Source organism: Ceratotherium simum, chromosome 24 (assembly GCF_057802395.1).
Source record: "Ceratotherium simum simum isolate JZ-2026a chromosome 24, ASM5780239v1, whole genome shotgun sequence".
NCBI classification, from domain to species: domain Eukaryota; kingdom Metazoa; phylum Chordata; class Mammalia; order Perissodactyla; family Rhinocerotidae; genus Ceratotherium; species Ceratotherium simum.
In genome coordinates this window covers 44,900,828-44,923,900 of record NC_141923.1, presented here as the reverse complement: position 1 = coordinate 44,923,900, position 23,073 = coordinate 44,900,828, and the positions used below count along the sequence as shown (strand labels likewise).

The 23,073-nt window shown below is 34.4% G+C and overlaps 1 protein-coding gene across 5 annotated transcripts in view; it reads left to right on the top strand.

Annotated features, from left to right (window-relative positions):
- The window catches only part of TMEM260 (transmembrane protein 260), a 66,793-nt gene that overhangs the window by 22,934 nt on the left and 20,786 nt on the right, over nt 1-23,073 (top strand). For all 5 annotated transcript variants that reach the window (XR_015556184.1, XM_087448455.1, XM_087448457.1 and 2 more), the window contains exons 4-11: nt 3,982-4,159; nt 5,327-5,440; nt 10,639-10,818; nt 12,557-12,597; nt 15,407-15,490; nt 16,688-16,802; nt 18,057-18,226; nt 20,165-20,336. Coding sequence is in view for 4 of the 5 variants with exons in the window: in XM_087448455.1 (XP_087304581.1) it covers nt 3,982-4,159; nt 5,327-5,440; nt 10,639-10,818; nt 12,557-12,597; nt 15,407-15,490; nt 16,688-16,802; nt 18,057-18,226; nt 20,165-20,336 (1,054 nt within the window). In the remaining variant the exon portion in view is untranslated. The remainder of the gene's footprint in view (nt 1-3,981; nt 4,160-5,326; nt 5,441-10,638; nt 10,819-12,556; nt 12,598-15,406; nt 15,491-16,687; nt 16,803-18,056; nt 18,227-20,164; nt 20,337-23,073) is intronic.

Genomic DNA, 23,073 nt, shown 5'->3' with positions numbered 1-23,073 from the left:
GAGAATCACGTGAAAGAGTATGGATTATTCATTGCAAAACCATTCTGACCTTGGCAGGGGTAGGGGTGGGGGTGGAGAAAATTCAGATTATTGACCTTGCTGATGTGGGATTAGTCTTCAATAAAATGCTAATGTATGTAACTATCTGTAATAGTCTAAGGTGACTGGATAGATTTTATCACTGAAGTTGATAACTTTACCTTTCTCTCTTCAATTTTTAAAGCCTTATGAAATGTTTGAAAATGCAGTTAACATAGTTCATGATTTCAATAATTAATGTCAACAATTCAAACACTTTAGGATGTCTTCTGGAGCATAATAGTGTGTTAAAAATCATTGTAGATTAGTGAGTCTTGAGTTTTCTTCCTGAGAATTCTACATATCAGGACTTTCTTCTCAGTTCTATTTAATTGACTGTCTGGTGGTTTTAAACTTTGACCAGTTGCCAAAAAGAATGAAAGGTTAAAACCAGTCTTGAGAAGTGTTGAATACAGTTCAGGCTGGTAGTGTGTTGTTTTGATAAAATAAAAATAAACGCAATTCTAATAATTGACAAAACTTTTATTTTAGTCTGTTCTTCACTCCAGGAGGTACATATTTAACCAAATAAAAGTACAATATATCATTAATCTAGAATAAATTATTTGACATTAAAACTAAAATAACCATCATTTGCCCCATAATGTAATGGCACTAAATAGCTAGACTAACAGTTTGAATCCTGGTTCAGCCACTTAATTGCCCTAGGACCTTGGAAAAATTACTTGACCTCTTTGGGCCTCAGTTTCTTCATTTGAAAAAAGGAGATAAATAGCATCCACTCATAGGGTTATTATGAAAAGTAAATGAATTAACATAAGGAAAGCACTTAGAACAATATCTGATGCATGGCAGGCAAAACTCGATAAATGTTAGCAAATTATCATCTCAGGAATTTGTTGATTTATTTTGTTAACTTTTTATTTTGACATAATTTCAGATTTATAGCAAAGTGGCAAGAGCTCACTCTATATACCCTTCACCCAGCTTCCTCAAATGTTAATATTTCACCACATTTGCTTATTCTTGACCCTGTGTGTATGTGTGTGTTTCATTCTGTTTTTAACCATTTAAAAGTAAGCTGCACTCATGATACCCTTTTACCTTTAACAGCTTCCGGGTATGTTTCTTTAAAACAAGAACATTTACTTACATATCCACAGTGCAGTTCTCAAAATCAGGAAATCGTCATTGATACAACATTGTTATCTGATCTTCAGACTTGATTCAGTTTTGCCAGTTGTCCCAATAATGCACTTTATAGCAGAAGGAAATCCCAGATCATGCCTTGAATTCTATTTCGTGTCCCTTTAGTCACTTTAATCTGGAGCAGTTCTTCATGAGGTTTTTTTTGTGTTTCAAGACCTTGACATTTTTTGATACATCCAGTCCAGTTATTTGGTAGAATGTCCTTCAATTTGAGTTTGTCTGTTTCCTTGTGCTTAGATTCAGGTAATACATTTTTGGCAGGAACACATAGAAATGATGCTGTATTCTTTTCATTGGAATAGATCAGGAAGCATATGATGTTTTTGTCCCATTACTGGGCTGTTAACTTTGATCACATGGTTAAGATTGTGTGTGTCAGGTTTGCCCTGTAAGGTTCCATTTTTCCCTTTCCAGTTAATCTATTTATAGGGAGGTACCTTTAGACTATGTACATATTTCTGTTACTGTAAAACTTTTCCCACTAGTTTGGTGTCCATCAGTTATTATGATGGTTGCCAAATGGTGATTTCTAATGCCATCACTTCTTCTACAGTTATTAGTTACTACTTGACTTTCTGTGGACTTTCCCTTCTCCTCCGTTTATGTATATCATTATGGATTCATAGATTCTTGTTTATTTATTGGGTTACAATCTATTACTATAAGTATTTTGATCGTCAAATTGTCCCCAGTTTGGCCCGGGAGAGCCCCTTTCAGCTGACTCCTGAGTCCTGTTGTCACGTCGCTGTTTGAGCACTTCCTTACTTTCTGGCATAAGATGTTTCAGGTTCATTTTGTACTTGAGCTACCCCAGCCCTCAAGTCAGCCCTTTCTCCAAGGATGATAATTTATGTTTTAAGTAGAAGAAGGAATCTTGTATCTTATGCTGACTTTCCTCAGTAATATTGACAGATGAAATTTAGAAGTTCTGTTAAAAATGTTACTAATACTTTAAGATTAATTCATTTTCTCATTCGCTAAGTTTCCTGTCTGTGCTTGGGGCTAGATGCTTCCAATATAAATGAAGTTTAACTCCAGGTCACATTTCAAAAACAATGTCAAAATAATTGTTACAGACAATTAAATGCTATAGATGTTCAGAGATGGGTTAGAGACCTGGGAATTGAAGAGAAATTTGAGAAAAGAGTAGACTTTGAATATATGGAAAGGAGCAAAGGGGACATTCAATTCAGGGGTAGAGCAAGAGCAAAGCTGTGGCACTAGGAATAGGCATGCTTATTAAGGAGTTTTGAGTGGCCTGACTAGTAGATGGAAATAATGTTGGTAATTAGTGGCTAGGTGGGGTCCAGTTTATTGGGAGCCTGGATTCCAGGCTGACTCATTTAGAATTTATCCTACAGGCAAGGAAGAGTCCTTAAGTTTGGGGCTAAGTAGTCATAAGGATTATGTTTTAGAAAGTTTATTCTGATGCTATGTTGCAGAATAGACTGGAAAACAGAAGACAAGTTAGGAAACTATTAAAATAATTGAGTCTAAGGCAGTAGAAATACAAATCGAAAAGAATTTGGAAAGTGCTTTGGAAGGAAGAAATGATTTTAGTGTTTTGAATCAGGATAGCTGGGAGAATGGGGGACTGAAAGAAGTAGGAAACTGATGATTTTAATAAGGGAAAGAAAACAGAAATAAGTTACAAAGAGAAACTCAAAGAAAAACAGATTTGGTGATACTGAAATTTTTATTTTAACTTTCTTTTCTGTAGTGGTTGATTAAAAGCCATAGAATTACTCCATAACTTTTTAAACAAAACAATATAGTTAAAAAGTAATGACATGGGGCAATATAATATCATAATTATTAGACACAGTAATGCTTGCTGAATTTCATAACACTTGTTAGAAATAGATATTCAATAATAGCTTTAATTTTCATAGTTGTAGATTTATAGTGAAACACGAAGTTGTTTTGGTTTGATATGCTCTAGTATATTCAACCACATTACCAGTCTCAAATCATGTCTCTGAACTGAGATCCAGATTCCTGATTGATGTGAAATGTATGGCTCTTGTTGGCGTTTGGGTGTGAGAAATTCGTTTGCAAGTACATATAGCATTTGATTCTTTTTGTGTTATTAAAATGCACATTCTCATCTGTCTGTTTAAAAAATATACCATTTTTAACTTCAACTTTGTGTAAAGAAGAAGTCATCAGAAACTAAGAGCTTACAAGATCTTAACATCACTACATATTGTGACCAAGACATGCTTTGCCATATGTTGGGAGATAATTGTAGAAAGTACCTAGATCCAAACTTCCACAAGAAGTGAGAATGAATGTTCTTGAATAGATATTTTGACATTTCATTAATTTTACAATTAAACATATTTCAGTCTTCACCAGACCATCATTCTTCTTCATAGATACTGCAAGAAAAATGACACAGGTTTATCTCTCTAGCTGCTATCTCTTCGGGCTTTCTGAATTGGCTTGAATCCTGGAGGTTAGATCTAAAAACTAAACCTCCTTCAGTCCATAGGATTCCAAGCAGGGTTGTTCATTTGTTTGTTAATAGGTTAATATATAGGCTTCCTAATTAAAATTGGTTGAAAGAAATTTTACATGAAGTGATGTATTAACTTTACATTAAGTGATGTATAATGTGTTGGGATAGTGCTGGGTGACTGTCATAATTTCTGCTGCTACAGTTTATAAAAAGGAAAATAAAGTCAGTTCTTTATGTTGGGAAAGAAGATTTCATGTTATCTGTATTTGCAGGCTTTCTGGCTCATATGCTGGAGGAATCCTTGCTGCGGGGGTGTTTTCATTTTCTCGTCTAACATGGCAGTGGTCCATTGCAGCAGAGGTTTTTAGTTTAAACAATCTGTTTGTGGGGCTGCTTATGGCTCTTACTGTACATTTTGAGGAGGCAGCAACTGCAAAAGAAAGATCAAAGGTAACCTATTTTGATCAAAGTGAAGTCACTTTTTGTTGTAATTTTTAGACGGATGCTGTATTTCTTTTTAACTTTGGTTTAGATACTGTTTATCTATTCTGATTACTGTCAAGGTAATCTAGGCATGTTGAGAGAGAAGATATTTTCAGTTCTTTTACTGTGAACCATGAGAGCCTTTATAAAACATGGGAATTTTTTTTCTCTAAGAGTTCAAAAGTTTTTTGGAGAATGAGAGGATTCTGAAGTCCCTTTTGAGTCCTATGGGAAAGATAGGCTTGTTAGTTAATTCCTCCATCATTTGTGTGTGTGTGTGTGTGTGATCATAAGATGCCAAGCTCTAGATTGGCCATCTTAAATTATATTCCATTATGGTACATTGACTTACTCCTTAATTGCAAAAAGATCAAATTTGTACTTTTTTTAACTAACAGGAGAGTATCAAACATAAAAATGACATAGTTCAGAAGAGATTACAATGAATTCGAGGGCAAACTATCATCAAAATCATCTGAAATGTGAAGGAACCCTGTCTTCCAAGAGCTTACAGTCTACACGTTGGAAAGGGCCAGATCATCCTAGTATAGGCGGCCTTGTGTTGTTAAAGAGTATAGAAACAAAAGAACATCATGGTTTATCTGTAGTGTCCATAAACAGATCTGTGATGCTAGTAGAGTTTATTTTTTGTCTAAAATTAAATTTTTTCTGATTATGAAAATATCACATGTTCAAAAGAGCAAAAACACCACCCATGGATAACCAGGCTTCTAAATAAAGTGTTATATTTCATTTATTTAATTTAATAGGAGAAAAAGTAAAATAGAAAGAATTGCTGAACTTCAGTTATAGACTTTGAGTAGGAATTACATGATATCTTATTTCTATTAGGACTTATCTAGTCATCATACAGGACTTGCAAAAACTTAGTTTGAAAACAGTCATTTAAGGTCAAACTGCAGCGATTTGATGAGAATGAAAAATATTAAAAAATAATGGTGTTAAATATTAGTGACTGTTAGAGCATGACTGCTTGCATCTGAGAGGTTAATTTTAACCTGATAATGGTACAAATGCTTGGTTTTAATATAAAGAATAGCTTTTTACTATTGTGCTTACTTAGAGCTTTTGGTGAATTTTTAACTTGGATTTTTTTCTTTTATTTATTTTCAGATAGCTAAAATTGGTGCTTTCTGCTGTGGCCTTAGCTTATGTAATCAGCACACAATAGTACTCTATGTTTTGTGCATTATACCATGGATTCTCTTTCGACTTTTAAAAGAGAAGGTAGGTTTTTGTGTTTTGTAAAAGAGAAAATTCATAATATTTTATTTAAGCCCAATATAACATTTATGGCATCAGAAAACATGGGACTTTTAATTTTTTTTTAGTTTTATATAAAGCATAAATAACCTTAGGCCCTAACATTGACTGAAAAAATAGGATTTACAAAAATTATGCAGTATTGATTGCAGTGGCATCTGGCCTGTTTCATAATTTTCTTACCGATTTTGAACAGCACCTTGATGAAAATAGGCTAAAGGGACTTAAAACAACAATAGAAAATTTCCTTAATTTTATTCTGCATTCTAAGACAAAGGATAGTGTATTAATAGTAGTTCATTCATTTATCCAACGGTTTATTGAGTGCCTGCTCTGTGCCAGCTGCTGCCTGGGTGCTGGAGATGCAGCTCTCAACACAACAGGCACCATCGTGCCGTTGTGAAATAAACAATAAAATCTCTGGTAAATAACAGTCCTGTTTTCTCAGAACAGATTTTCTTAGAATTAAAAATGATTTAATTTAGTTTCTTCTTTCTCTGAAAGAGAAAATGATTATTAATTTAGATGGCAGTATAGAGCAATATAGGTAAATTATTTTGTTAGGCAGTGGACTTGTCAGAAAGGAGAAGGCAGGACGCTGAGTTAGACACAAGTTCTTGAAAGAGAGAAGCTCTATTCTGTCAGTCTTCCTCCCAGAGGTTAACACAGTCCATATCCAAAGCCAGTACTGGAGTCATTTTATTTACTTACTTGATTGTTTGTTTGTTAATTACACTTCAGCCACATTTGTTTATCATTTCATTATTTGTGACTTATACGCAGCTATAATCAGAATTATATTAGGAAAAACACATATAATAAAATTATTATATGGAAATAGGGAAATAATTATACCAAAGCTTTAGATAATTGTATTTAGTGTACTTGAATACGTTTTCTTTCTTAGCTTCTTGGCAACAAAGCAAAAAGGGTGGAGGTTATAAAATTCTGTTTATGTGATAAAAAAATAAATGAAAAGGAAACATAACAATTGACAGGAAAGATCACCTTGTTCTTGGAACTAAATTCTGTTAAGTCAATCATATAAGACCTTATGGAAGGGATGTTAAACAGCATAACAGGCAGTGTCTTTAATAGTGGTTTTATAGAATATAAAGAAAATTCTTTATATGTTTTTTTATTATATAAGCCCTTGATTAAAAAAAATGGAGATATAACACATAAAGGTATAACTCAGTAAAGACTTTTCTATGGACTACAAACCTGAGGGTGCCCAAATATTTCTCCTCTGAACTGATGGATGCACAGATGGGGATGCATTGATACCCTGATATCAGTCATCTTAGCCAGGCTTCTTTTTTTTTATCTAGTCTTCACTTCGCTCTCTTTTTTTTTTTCCAGCTTTATTGAGATATAATTGACATATAACATTGTGTGAGTTTAAAGTGTAAAATGTGATGATTAATATATGTATGTGTTGCAAAATGATTACCACAATAAAGGTAGTCAACACCTCCATCACCTCACATAGTTACGATTTTGTGTGTGTGGGTTGAGAACTTTTAAGATCTACTCTCTTAGCATCTTTCAAATGTACAATATAGTACAGTCATGCATTGCTCACCTAGGGGGACTATGTTCTGAGAAATGTGTCCTTAGGTGATTTCATCGTGCAAACATCATAGAGTGTACTCACACAAACCTAGATGGTATAACCTACTATATACACCTAGGCTATATGGTACTAATCTTATGGGACCACTATTGTATATGTGGTCCATCGTTGACCAAAATGTCATTTTGCAGTGCATGACTATATTGTTAACTATAGTTACCATTCTGTACATTACATCCCCAGAACTTATCTTATAACTGGATGTTTGTACCCTTCGACCACCTTCACTAATTTCTCTCACCCCTCCACCCCCACCTCTGGCAACCACCAATCTACTCTGTTTCTATGAATTCAGTTTTTTAGATTCTACATGTAAGTGAGATCATACAGTATTTGTCTTTCTCTGTCTGACTTATTTCATTAGCATAATGCTCTCAAGGTCCACCTATGTTGTCATAAATGGTAGGATTTCCTTCTCTTTATGGCTGAATAATATTCCATTCCACACCACATTTTCTGTATCTATTCATACGTTGATGGACACTTAGGTCGTTTCCATGTCTTGGCTGTTATTAAAAATGCTGCAGTGAACATGGGTGTATAGCTGTTTTTCAAGATAGTGATTTCATTTCCTTTGGATATACGCAGAAGTGGAATTGCTGGATCATATGGTAGTTACGTTTTTAATTTTTTGAGGACCTTCTGTACTGTTTTCCACAGTGACTGCACCAGTTTACGTTCCCACTAACAGTGCGCAAGGGTTTCCTTTTCTCCACGTCTTCGCCAACACTCATTATCTCTTGTCTTTTTGATAACAGCCATTCTAGCAGGTGTGAGGTTATTCTCCTTGTGGTTTTGATTTGCATTTCCCTGGTGATTAGTGATGTTGAACACCTTTTCATATATATCTGTTGGTCATTTGAATATCTTTTTTGGAAAAATGTCTATTCAGGTCCCTTGCACATTTTTTAGTCAGATTAATTGGTTTTTTGCTATTGAATTATGAGTTCCTTATATATTTTGGATATTAACCCCTTATCAGGTATGTGGTTTGCAAATATTTTCTCCTTCTATAGGTTGCCTTTTTGTTTTGTTGATTATTTCTTTTTCTGTGCGCAAGCTTTTTAGTTTGATGTAGTCCCACTTGTTTATTTTTGCTTTTATAGCTTGTGCTTTTGCTGTCATATCCAAGAAATCATGTCATGACAAAGTCAAGGAGCTTTTTTTCTGCGTTTTCTTCTAGAATTTTTATGGTTTCAGATCTTACATTTAAGTCTTTAATCCATTTTGAGTTAATTTTGGTGTACGGTGTAAGATAGGAGTCCGGTTTCATTCTTTTGCATGTGAATATCCAGTTTTCCTGGCACTATTTATTGAAAAGATTATCCTTTCCCCATTGAGTATTCTTGATTCCCTTGTCAATTATTAGTTAGTTATATATGCATGAGTTTATTTCTGGGCTCTCAATTCCATTGGTCTATGTGTCTGTTTTTATGCCAGTACCATACTGTTTTGATTACTATATAGCTTTGTAATATAGTCTGAAATCAGGAAGTGTGATGCCTCCAGCTTTGTTTTTCTTTCTCAGGATTGCTTTGGTTATTCGAGGTCTTTTGTGGTTCCATAAAAATTTTAGAATTTTTTTTTCTATTTCTGTAAAAAATGCCATTGGATTCTTGATAGGATTGCATTGAATCTATAGATAGCTTTGGGTAGTATAGACATTTTAACAATATTAATTTTTCCAATACCTGAAAACAGGATATCTTTCCATTTATTTGTGTCGTCTTCACTTTCTTTCATCAATGTTTTATAGTTTTCAGTGTTCAAATCTTTCACCTCCTTAGTTAAATTTCTTTCTAAGTGTGTTATTATTTTTGATGCTATTGTAAATGGGATTGCTTAGTGTTTTTAGGTAGTTTGTTGTTAGTGTGTAGAAATGCAACTAATTTTTGTGCATTGATATTTTATCCTGCAACTTTACTGAGTTTGTTTATTAGTTCTAACAGTTTTTTGGTGGAGTCTTTAGGATTTTCTATATATAAGATCATATGATCTGCAAACAGAGACAATTTTACTTCTTCCTTTCTGATTTTGATCCCTTTTATTTCTTTTTCTTGCCTAATTGCTCTGGCTAGGACTAGATGCATTTCTCAGAACGTATCTCTGTCATTAAGTGATGCATGACTGTATATACATACATGTATTTATGTATATATGTGTTTGTATATATATATGTGTGTGTATATGTGTGTGTATATTTATGCTGATCCTACCCTAAAATAATTCTGATTTAATTGATCTGGGGTGAGGTCCCGACATTGATATTTTTAAAAAGCTCCCCAGGTGATTCTAATATATGTGCACCTAGGACTCAGAACCCCTCTCCTGGACTCTCTGAAATAGCTCTCATGTTATTGTCTCCCTATTTATTTCCCACACACAAGGAAAATTCTGCAGCAACTGCATCTTGCCATTCTCAATTGAACTTTATAATATGTAGAAACTGCCCAAAATATAAACACTTACTTTCTTTAAAACTACTTGTAAGAAGAGCAAAGGCATATTGTTCGATTAGTTATGTCTTACACTCTTTTCATGCTATCATTTTTTATGCATCTTCTTACCACTGTAGAAATATCAAATAAAATCAGTATTTGAATAAAAACACTCCGTTTTCAATTAAGAATATTTATTTGAAAATGCTAATATAAGTCAACTGCTTTTTCTACTTCTGGCGAATGTGAACCTTGGTTCTTATATTCAGTCACATATGAATTTTCCTTTTTTGTAAAGGAAAAATTGGCAATTTCCAATTTTGATATTCGTAAGAGAGCCCCTTTCCCAATTGCTAAAGCAACCAACATTTGATCTTTCTAGTATACCAGAATTCTTTTGGACTTACTCTTTATAAGACTTTGTCAATATTGTTCTTTGTTTTAGAAATGTGCAGATGAGAAATATATTCTCATGTGAGGCAACATTGTAACACAGAACATCACATTTCCTTCCGTCCTATATGTAAATTGAGAAAAAAAAGCATTCAGATGAGCTGGGAGGTTATTTAAAAGCTAGCTTCATTTGTGCCAAGTATTTCCATGAAATTTCCAAAACCCTTGTAGAAAGAATCATATTGTCAATGTATAATCACATTAGAGTATTTAGTTGAAGTCTACTCCTGATGTGAGTGATAAGTGAATTGGTGTTAGAACAATATTTGGGACATATTCAAAATCAGCCAAACAACTTAATCACTCAGCTGTGGTTTATCTCAGCTGTGCAATGCTACATGTCATAACATGATTTTAAATGTAAAAGATGCAATAAATATGATACTCATGAGTCTTTGTTAATATTATTTGCTTCACTTATATTTCACCTGCCATGCAGAGAAGTTCAGACTGACGCAATTTTCTGGTAATCCACAGTAATCAGAAGGTTTAACATAGTATTCTATAGTGACTTACTATAAATTGAGAGATCAGGTCTGAGTAAACATATTTGATGTTTTCCTTGATGTGTTCTTGAAGGTCCAGGATGAATCACTAAAGCAAACATGGTTATAACACAATGTGCTCTCATGCAGGAACTCTCCCTGGGCTCTTTGTTGAAGTTGAGTCTGTGCTTCTCTGCTGGTTTGCTACCCTACCTCTACCTTCCCATCTCATCCTACCTCAGTCAAGCCCGTTGGACCTGGGGAGACCAGACAACGTTGCTCGGATTTTTGACACATTTTCTCAGGGAGGAATATGGAACATTCAGTCTGGTAAATTTGTATTTAATTCCCTTTTAAGGGATAAGTGGCAAAACTTCAGTGTTCTGGCTGGAGCTTGATTGAAAAAAAGACAATCAATGTTTATCAATGACAGTACATAGAATTTTCATTTCAGTTATTTATGTAACAAACTTGCCCCTTGGAATGTGGCCTTTCCATACATAAGAAAGAAATTAGAATCACTTAACCTGACATCATACTGTTGTATATCCTGAATATACTTTTCAGGATAACAAGCATTAAAGACTCTGCTGCCAACAGTTGAAGCATTTCAGTCTTCTTAGTGTTGGGTGTCACTTCAGGCTCTTGGTCTATGATTAAAAATATTTGGAAAAGATTAAAGGACAAAAACTCAGAATTTTTAATTTACCTTGACCAAAACACTTTCTTTTTACATATTTGATGAATAGTGTTCATGTCGTATTTAGTGTAATACCTGTGTGTAAATGCTTTATAAAATATCATTTTACCGAATGTGTGAAATTTAGCGTGTTCTAAGAAGTTCAAAAGGCCTTGCTTTCCCGGGCCGGCCCCGTGGCTTAGCGGTTAAGTGCGTGCGCTCCACTGCTGGCGGCCCGGGTTCGGATCCCGGGCGCACACTGACGCACCGCTTCCCCGGCCATGCTGAGGCCGCGTCCCACATACAGCAACTAGAAGGCTGTGCAACTATGACATACAACTATCTACTGGGGCTTGGGGCGGGGGGGGGGGGGAGGCCTTGCTTTCCTTAATACATAAATTAGGGGAAAACACCAAATGTGGTTATGGTAAAGGTTATCTGGAAAATGAAAGGATAAATGGATGGTTTTTTATTTTAATATACACAGTTATTTTTCTTTCGTAGTTTGTACTTTTTGTGTCCTACCTGAGAAAGCACATCTCAGTAGAGTACATATTATGTGACACTATTTATACAAAATTCTAAACCATGCAAAAACTAAGCAACCTGTTGCTCAAGGATACATACGGAAGTAGTAAAACTATACATTTTTGGAAAGTAGAGGAATAACACAAAATTCAAGGTAACAGTTACCATGGGGGGATGAGAAAGGCGAGGCCTGTGAGGGCTTTGTGAAGTACCTATGGTATTCACGCGGTTCTCTTTCTTAAATGGATGGTGGGGTCTATAGATTGTTTAAAACTCTTTATCCTTTAAATATACATTATATATGTTGTTTCTATTTAGGAGATATTTCATAATAAAATAGGTTAATGAAAGGATAATTATTAATTATTTTTTGGCTTAGAGAGTTTGATAATTTAAATTTGTACTGTGGTTTACTTATATTGATTATTCCATTAAAATATTGCTTGAGGGCCATTCCAGAATTGAAATTTGTATAATTCACACATAACTGTGAAATTATAGACTAACAGGTGATAATGAGCTCTAATCAAGGTGCCCAAAAAGAGCTTAAGGAAACTCTCTAACAAAAGTGTAAAGTCTGTTAATTCATTAATATATTAATCATTCCTGCTGAAATAGTTTAACTGATTTTTAGCCAATTATTATCTCTGAAATTCTTCCTAAGGGATGTCCATGTTTACTTTTCAGTGACTTCTCTTTAAAAATTTCATAAGGCTCTGAAGTAAAGACCCTGAATGAAGAGAGGTGTTGCATTGTATATATAAAACATGTATTTTTTAAATCAAGATAGTTAAAATACAATAGCCTAGCAAAGCTTCAGTTTCATGCTTGTGCAAATAAACTTTTCTCTTTTATGTTTAGGCCAAATCTGAAATAGGATCCAGTATGTCTCAAATATTGCTGTGAGTATGAAATATTTGAAACTTTTTTTAGATGAATTCTCTATTAGTTCCTTTAAATGATTTTTGGGAGTTCTGAGCTTATCTCTTTGTGAAGCAGTATGTCCTGTCTGAGAAGTGGTTTTCACCTGTACAGTTGTTTGTGTATACTGTCAAATATTGTAGTATTTCCTTCAGTAAGATAAAGCTTAAAGTGAGCAATAAATACAACAGTGAGTGAGAATATCAGGATCCTGTAAAGAACACATAAAACTAAAATGTTTCAACTTTCAGTTGGATACAAATTACTCAATGTAGTGTTGCTTTATAAATTTATTCTTTGTTCTGGTTTTATATATCTTCTTTCTTTCGGAGACATTTTGTAACACTATATTTAGCAATTTGAATCATTATTTTCTTGTTATTTTGGATTGAGCTATGCTTTTTTAATTCTTCAGAATTTAATTTATTTAACATCTCTTAAGATTTTTCCTGTATTTTTGACTTACATATTTTTAACACCCAGCCTTATTAGAGCCAGCTTAAGCAAATACATTTCATTTATATTATCGACCAGCATTCTTTGAAAATGGGTTAGTATTTGCTTTAAAACCTACACAGATTAAGACAACTTAAAAAATATCCACACCAATCCAGTAATATTTTTATAATATTTTCAATATAAAATTAGTGAAGAATTGTTTTCTATAACTCTAAAGTGATCTCCTAACTAATTATTAATTTGGGATTTTCAGGACTTTCCAAAAGCATTTTAAAAATATGGTGAGAATATTTCAACTCTACATGTGAGGTAGTTCACGGGTTCTCACAATTTCTGTCTTATTTACTTGCTTGCTTCCTTCCATCCTTCCTTCTTTTCTTTTTAAATGACCTACTTCCCGACTCCAAAAAATTGATACATAATCATTATAGAAAGTTTAGAAAATACAAGTAAACAAAAATGAGAAAATTAAAATTGCTATAATTCTGACATGCAGAGATAACCACTATTATTAATCCATTAACATTTTTGTCTATATCCTTCCAATATTTTTTATATTTTTGTTTGTTTTTAAAAATGGGATAACAAAATACATAGTTTTATTAGCCTGCTGCTTTTCATTTTATACTATATCTTGAAAATATTTTCCTGCCACCAATTATTCTTATTTTGATGGTTCTCACAATTGAGTTTAAATATTTCTTTTTATATCTGACTGAGACTTTTGTGGGTCCTTTTTCTTTTTCGTTGGGAAGAAGGTAGCAAGAAGCTCAGTTTCCCTGTTAAAGGTAAGGACAGCTTTACCAACATCTCTGATCTTTTACTTAATTCTGCTCTGCTCCATGCTGAAAGACTCACTACCTGATCTTTTCTACCTACCTTCTGGAATTATCACACTCAGGATTACTGGTATATTTTGCCTTAACAAATCCCACATGAATTCCAAAGAACTCTCAAGAGTATAGACCATACATCTAACTTTTAGTAGTTGCACATGAAAGTCATCTATTGGGGAACTTAAAGGCCTCCTTTACATTGAAATAATAGCAGTTATGTTTTATACCCAGGAAAAAAGACGACAAAAGTGATGACCACTCACACCCACACTCTTTGTTCAAATCAAATCCTAGTATAGAGTGGAGGCATAATCCTAGCACCCTCTGATTGAGTGAGAGAATTCCTAGTCTTTAGTTGTTTCAGGTGGACAGGAGTGTTGAGAAAGGCAACTCATAATTAACTTACTAGAAAATCCTTCAAAATGATGGAACTTAATCATCTACCCTTTTCGTCAAGCAAATTAAATTCTTCCCCCATGCATATCTCTACATTGCAACCCTGTAAAAGAAAATTATTGAATCTAACCCTAGGCAGCGACCATGTTTTAGAGCTTACATTTAAGCAACAGATTTCCCAGAATTAATTTTGAGACTGACTTCATTCCTTTTGAAGACTGGTTTAAAGTGGGCCTCATGCTGGGATCAGTTTTTCAAGTGTGTTGGAAAAGGAGTAAGGATATCTTCTCGTAGTAGATGAGTCTCCATTAGTGAAATACACATTGTGTAGTTTCCATAATTTTATGGCATCACATTTTCTCCAATAAAATAGCCAGTAGGGAGAAGAAAGTTCTTCAAGGTGGTGTATAGAGTCATTTCTTTTTTAAAAATTGGAGACTGCTAGAGCTATTTCAGAACTCAGACAACACCTGGAAAATACTTCTTTGTTAGTGGAAGAATTTAGTTTAATTGTAGGAGAAAAAACACATTTCTTGGAGATTGCTTAAACATTTTTTGAGAGAAATAATATATAAAAAAAGGAAGAAGATAACCCAGAAAAGAATGGTTAGAGGTCACTTCTTTTGTCCTTTTTATTCTTCATGATTGGATCTCCAGAAAATTACTTGAATTAATTGTTTTCAATTTTAATTCAATTAATTCTAAATCACTGGGGACCATGTCTACACTGCTGATAGAAGAAAGTCCAAAAACTCTTGTCAGATGACTGCTTATGAAACCAGTCAAGGATACAAATTGGTTTACAATATCAATATAATATACCAAGATCACAAATAGAGAAAAATTATTTGTTCTGATCCTATTCCAAATTATATAAGTTGGTAACCAATTGTTACAATTGAAAACATCTTAGAACTGTTTAACTCTTTCTTGTAGTACTTTTTCTCCCAAATTTAAAAGAAAACAAAATAATTTTAAAATCTGACTCCAGCCCTTAAAACTATTCAGTTCCTAATCAGATGTATTCTACAAAGAATGTTTTATTTGGAATTAACCAAATTTGTTTTCTGCCAACAATAAGTTAGGTTGTCTTTTACAGTGCTCAAATAACAAATATGAAGACCCAACTCTCATTCAACATTCAAGCCCTCGCAGTTTGGGCAAATATATGTTTAGCAAGAAAGTGAGTAATATAATTCCTTTTTTTATTATTTTTCCCATGTTCATTAGTTCAATTAATATGTTCAATATGTTATTGTAGAACATTGCCGGTATTATATTATATTCCAAATAAATGACTCTAACCACTTCTATTAAAGCAAATATGTATTGCTTTCTTGCTAGTTTTTTGTTATAAATTAATAATTTTGAAAGATTGAGCAGTATATTAAAATCTAACTAAGAAAATCATTTGATGTCTTAAGCTTCTGATTTAATCCCTTACTCTTGCCCATAGCCAATTATTGTTGCATCGCAAAAGAATCAAACAAGTATTTGAATTCCTCTGAAGATAAAATTAGCCTCCGATGATAAAAGAAAACCTAAAAAATATAGCACTATTAACTTCCATTAATTTTTTGTTCATTTACTTTCTAATCTCTTGAGTGTATTTTTACATAAATGTATATATATGTATATACATTTATAGTTTTATTTCCTTAACACTTAACATTATGTTGTGAACGTTTTCCCATACCATAAAAATACTTAAAATCATTTAAATGTCTATATAATAGTCCATCCTATGACCTAGGAGAATTAATTTAAATGTTCTGTTATTTGAGGATCTTTAGATTGCTTCCACTTCTTCCACTATTATAAGTAATACCAAAGCATTTTTATGCATTAATGTTTGTCCACATTTCTGGTTATTGCTTAAAGATTTATGCCCTTGTGTCAAATTAGTGGGTCAATAAGTATGAATATTTTTAAGGCTCTTGATATATATTATCAAATTAACTTTTCTTGAAGATTGTACTAACAGTCATTCTCAGACTGCTGCATTCTCACCAACATTGAGATTTGTCATTTTAAAATCTTTATTATTTTGATGCATGAAATTCTTTTGTTTTGCGTATATTTAATTACCTGTTAAATTAACAAGATTAATAATTTGTATTTCTTTGATGAATTTTAACTTTATATCTTTAGCTCTGTGAAGTTAAGTTGTCTACAATGTAGTACAGTGTGTAGTTTATTACTGTGTTTTGGTTATCTGTTCCAACTCAGATTTTTAAAACTGAGACCTTTCTTTGTTCCTACTTAAAAATGGAAAATTTTATGATCCAAATATTTTTTCCTATAGTTTAAAACTATGTAACATTATTATTGATATTCATGCACAGAAATAATTTTGGACATATTTTAATTTTTTTTATAGGGACAAACAGAATCCATCCTTAGTATGGCTTTTTACTGCAATGTTCTGCATTTATTCATTGTTCTTTGCTTGGAGGGCAAATTTAGATATTTCAAAACCACTTTTCTTGGGTGTGGTAAGTTACTTAGATATATCCTTTGACCAGAAATTTGATGAAGAATGTATAAATTTGTCTTTCATGAATCTTATAGAAGAGCAAATTTTCTCAGAAATAGTTAAAATTATATATACATGATAATGAATCAAAAGTTAAATTATTGAACTAGTAAGGCTAAGGTCTCTTTTTAGAAAAAAATTGCAGTGTTTAGTTAACTCAATAGTCAGAAAAATAAATGCCAGGTAGATTTAAGGTAGTCATTTTGTGTGTGCTTGTAGATATAGGTACTACTGTATTTCTCTTGGAACTTTTTTTAATGGGAACTTATTTCTTACCTCAGCAGTCCCAGTCTGTGCAAAAGAGCGACCACATTTCTGTTTTTCCCTGGCTGCCATCTCTGAGATTAGGATATTTCTTCCCCTTATAATAGAAACTCTATAAATGTAGATAGCTCTTTTTTTAACAGCTGAAACCAACTGTTTTTGTGTGTGTGTGTGTTCAAAAGGCCTATAAATAATACCCTGCTTGATCACCTGAATTCAGAATCAATTGAGAAACGAAATAGACTAACATAACAGGTGGGCGAGTCATCTTTGTTGCTGACAACGCTGAGATTGGACAATGTGGTTTATACCTGTGGGCAAGGGGGCCTCCTCACTTGCATCCCAGAACAGACAGACTTAGACTAGTCACAGGCAGTGCTGAACAGCACGGGCCTCTCCCCACCCACTGGTGGGGGGGGGGAGAGGGAGGGAGAGAGGGAGAGAGAAACAGAGAGAGGAAGACAGAGAGGGCAAGGGGGGGAGGGGGGAGGAGAGAGGGAGAGAGAGGAAAGAGGAGGGCTATCAAGCCCAGTCCCAGCTCCAAACTCCCCAGTCAGATCAGTCCCCACAATCCTACAGGAAGAAATGAGTGAGGGGGTGTTATACTAGTGGAGCTTCTCCATATGGAAGGAAACTTCAGGAGTAAAGCAAAAGCATTGCTCCACCTCCTCCACCTTACATATAGCAGGAGTTCAGGATGAAGTATTGAGAAGAATGTGTGGATCCAAAAAGGGAGATTCACATGTCAAACTGGGAAGGAGGAATGTTTGAAAATTGAAAACTAAAGTGGCATGGAGTTAGAGTGGGAAAGTCAGTTAACAGGACCTGAGTAACAGCAGGCATAAGCAACTAGATGTAGCTAAAGTACATATGCTTTAAAATATGTAAGTACCTGATGGGTTGCATAAATCAGGCAGCTAGACGTATAGTTTGCACGTCTCTTTCACAGGTAGAGCGATTCTGGATGCAGAGCAATGCCGTGGTGGCTGTCCTCGCTGGCGTTGGTTTGGCTGCACTTGTTTCTGAGAGTAACCGAGTGCTGAACACCAATGGGCTTCAGTATCTGGAATGGCTTTCAGCAACTCTCTTTGTAGTTTACCAAATATATTCTAATTTCAGGTAATGCATATTTATTTTCATGAAAAGTAGAGCCAGAGACATTTGAACATTTAGATTCTAGGACTTCATTTCACCTTTAACTTGCACGGTTTTGAAAGTGAGACAGCCTGGGCTGAATGCAGTGGTTCTTAAACTTTTGAACCAGAATCTCAGCATGAGTGATGTGTAGTTTCAGGGCATCGCAAACAAGGGTTCACGTGTTGCATGTAAACTATCTGTGTATTTTCCTCTAAGGAACCCTTAGAGATACTATGTAGGATCTGGAGTATATGTAAAATTCCATGATCTAAAATACCTCTTAGATCAAGAGTAAAGACATGTGAGCCTTTTTGTATGCCCTAAAATAATTCACTTTATGCTTCAAAGATTTTATCTTTTGAGTAATACCTGGCCCTTATCTAGTTCTCTCTGTGGTAATGAATATTAATTATTTTGAAATAAAGTTCTAAAAGTCTCTTAACCCTTATGCATTATTAGTATTATATGTGTTTTTCAAAATCTTTTGAATAGCCATTCTAATGAAAAGCTCAGTCTAACATAAAAGATGTCCAAGTTTTAGATGATAGTTCATTTATTTCCAGCAGCATTGAGTAAACATTACAGAAGTGGAAAAGTCCATTGGAGATTTGATTGATACTTTAAAAGGTTAAATTTCCCCTATCAACTTAACTTTAAAAACCAATGTTCTTTATGAAATGAGGGTAGAGCCAGTGTTAGGAAGGCTGCATCACCAGGAGGCCATGTGGAAAAGGGATGCACGTCCCAGACACAACTAACTCCATAGCTAGCTCAAGAAGAGTTTGCAAAGCCCACAGTGTGTTTCCCAACCTTTTTTTATCCAGTCTTCTTCTGGCTTGGGTCTTTAGGGCAATCCACGTTCCACACGAGGGATGATTGCACAGGATGAGTGGTTTTCTTTTGTTTTGATTCTTTTATTTGCCCCATGGGAATGGAATAGATAGCAACTTTGCTGGGTGGCAAAATGTGAAGGCCTCACCCCACAAAGTAGGGAATCATAGTAGGAAACAGTTGCATCAGTTATAAGGCAAGGATAATATTTTGTTCCTAGTAGTGTTTATTTGCTTTGTGATACTAACCCAGGGATTCAACTTTAGGCTGTGTTTCTCAGCACCACTGAATGTAGCAGACCTGATAATATAACGGGAAGGACATTGCTTGTTCCGTTTTTGATACTTCCACTCGCTTGCAGTCTTTTTTTTTTTTCATGGGAAGCTCTCAGAATTCATGCCAGTTTTTCTTTGAAGTTAGAAAGTGCACTTCATCATTGAAAAGAGTCATACTGCTGTTGTTGGAAATGGCAAATAATGCCTGTAGAGAAGTAAACAACTCAACCAGCTAATCCTTTCCTTCCTTCTCGTTGGTCTCATTCCCTAGTGATTTCTCAGTCTAGAAGAGAGAGAGGAACACAGAGAGCCTATGGTTCAGGGAAGTGGTGGAAAGGATCAACCTTGCAGGCAAGAGTCAGACAAATGTCATACAAATTTATGCCAGAAATCAGCAGAATTCCTTTGGCATTTCCAAAAGTTCCTTTGGACTAAATGAAATTACCTTAAATTCCAAGTAGAATCAGAAAGCTTACTTCTTTTCAGTGAAATTGGATATGCTTTTAGGAAAAAAAAGACTTATTCTTGAGCACTAACTGATTCTTTTTTAATGGGTATGATTATAAATTCCAGAAGTTAAGCAGTACACTGATTTTTTTCAATTGCACAATTAATTCCTTCTTCTTTTTTTCCAGATGATAGTGTTCTCTTTTCAAATATAAGCAACTTCTTAGAAGATATAAATTAGAATACTTCAAAACACTAAATGTAGATTGCATGATGGGAAAGGAATGGGGTGGAAAATAAGCCCAGTCTTAGTAAAACTGAAGCAATGTGTTGCTCTTTTAATGGTTTCTTTGATCCTTTTATGTAGCATTTGTGACCAAAGCAACAACTACGTGATCGATAAATTTGCGAAGAACCTTCTAGCCTCTATGCCTCATGATGCAATTATCTTACTCAGAGGAGATTTGCCAGGAAATGCTCTCCGTTACATGCATTATTGTGAGGGACTGAGGCCAGATATTTCCTTAGTGGATCAGGAAGTAAGTATATGAAAAATATACTTAGAATATAGTAATTGTAATCATTTTAAAACATATTTTTTTTTTAAAAAAACTATTTTTTAAACAGTGGATGGGAACAGTTTTCATAATCACTGTTAAGTAGAATATATATCACATTTTTTGTTTACTTTAACTAATAGTGTAAGTCATATGAGTTGCTTCTTTCTCACTTAAACTGAATGTTTTAAGAAGCAATGTGTTCTCAGCACTCTTGTTCAACATAGTACTGGAAGTCCTAGCCAGAGCAATTAGGCAAGAAAAAGAAATAAAAGGTGGCCAAATTAGAAAGGAAGAAGTAAAACTGTCACTATTTGCAGATGACATGATTTTATATGTAGAAAACCCTAAATAATCCACCAAAAAACTATGAGAAATAATTAACAAATTCAGTAAAGTGGCAGGGTATAAAATCAACATACAAAAATCAGTTGCATATCTATATGCTATATGCTAACAATAAACTAGCAGAAAGAGAAATCAAGAATACAATCCCATTTGCAATCACAACAAAAAGAATAAAATACCTAGGAATAAATTTAACCAAGGAGGTGAAAGGCCTGTACACTGAAAACTATAAAACATTGTTGAAAGAAATCAAAGAAGACACAAAGAAATGGAAAGATGTTCCATGCTCATGAATTGGAAGAATTAAGATAGTTAAAATGTCCATATTACCTAAAGCAATCTACAAATTCAGTGCAATCCCTATCAGAATCCCCATGACATTTTTCACAGAAATAGAACAAAAAATCTTAAAACTTGTATGGAACAACTAAAGATCCCAAATAGCCAAAGCAATCCTGAGAAAAAGAACAAACCTGGAGGCATCACACTCTCTGATTTCAAAATATACTACAAAGCTATGGTAATCAGAACAGATGTACTGGCAGAAAAACAGACACGCAGATCAATGGAACAGAATTGAGAGCCCAGAAATAAACCCATACATATACGGACAGCTAATTTCCACAAAGGAGCCAAGAACATACAGTGGAGAAAGGAAAGTCTCTTCAATAAATGGTGCTGGGAAAACTGGACAGCCACATGCAAAAGAATGAAAGCAGACCATTATCTCACACCACACACAAAAATTAACTCAAAATGGATTAAAGACTTGAATGTAAGACCTGAAACCATAGAACTCCTAGAAGAAAGCATAGGAAGTATGCTCTTTGACATCCATCTTAGCAGTATCTTTCTGAATATGTCTCCTCAGGCAAGGGAAACAAAAGAAAAAATAAACAAATGGGACTACATCAAACTAAAAATTCCTGCATGACAAAGGAAACCATCAACAAAGTGAAAAGATGACTTACCAATTGGGAGAAGATATATGCAAATCATATATTCGATAAGGGGTTAATATCCAAAATATATAAAGACCTCATATAACTGAACAACAAAAAAATAAACAAACTGATCAAAAAATGGGCAGAGGATGTGAACAGACATTTTTCCAAAGAAGATATACAGATGGCCAACAGGCACATGAAAAGATGCTCAACATCACTAATTATTAGGGAATTGCAAATCAAAACTACAATGAGATATCACCTTACACCTAGAATGTATTATTAAATGTTATAATGTTAGAATGTCTATTATTAAAAAGACAAGAAATAACAAATGTTGGAGAGGTTATGGAGAAAAGGGACCCCTCGTACACTGCTGGTGGGAATGTAAACCGGTGCAGCCACTATGGAAAACAGTATGGAGATTTCCTCAAAGAATTAAAAATAGAACTACCATATGATCCAACTATTCCACTTCTGAGTATTTATCCAAATACACAAAAACACTAATTAGAAAAGGTATGTGCACCACTATGTTCATTGCAGCATTATGCACAATAACCAAGACTTGGAAACAACCTAAGTGCCCATCAACAGATGAATGGAGAAAGAAGATATGGTGTATATATGTACAGTGGAATACTACTCAGCTTTAAAAACAAAAGATGAAATCTTGCCATTTGTGACAACAGGGATGGACCTTGAGGATATTATGCTACGTGAAATAAGTCAGACGGAGAAAGACAATTCCTGTATGACTTCACTCATATGTGGAAGATAAAAACAACAACAACAAACGTATAGATAAAAGAATAGATTGGTGGTTACCAGAGGGGAAGGGGAGGGGGAGGGCAAAAAGGGTAAAAGGGTGCACGTGTACAGTGACGGACGGCAACTAGACTTTTGGTGGTGAACGTGATGTAGTGTATAGAGAAGTCGAAATATAATGATGTACACCTGAAATTTTATATCTTGTTATAAAACAATGTTACCTCAATAAAAAACTGAGTAAAATAAACATTTTTTTAAAAAGAATCAGTGTGTTTTATGTTAGATTCAAATAACATCCTAAGTCTCCAGTTCACATGACAAACTATGCAAATATTGTGTTGTAAATTTATTTTTAAGCCAGCCCTGGTGGTCTAGAGGTTGAGATTTGGCGTTCCCACTGCCATGGCCCAGGTTCGTTTCCTGGTCAGGGAGCCACACCACCCGTCTGTGGGCTGTCCTACTGCGGCCGCTGTGTGCTGCTGTGGTGCTGAGAGCTGTGCCACCAGTGTTTCAAACACCGCAGGGTCCCCACGTGGACAGGTTTCAGCGGAGCTTCCAGACTAGAAGGACTAGCAAGAAGGACCTGGCCCCCACTTCTGAAAAATTTGCCGTGACAACCGTGTGACTAGCAGCGAGCGTTGTCTGATAGAGCG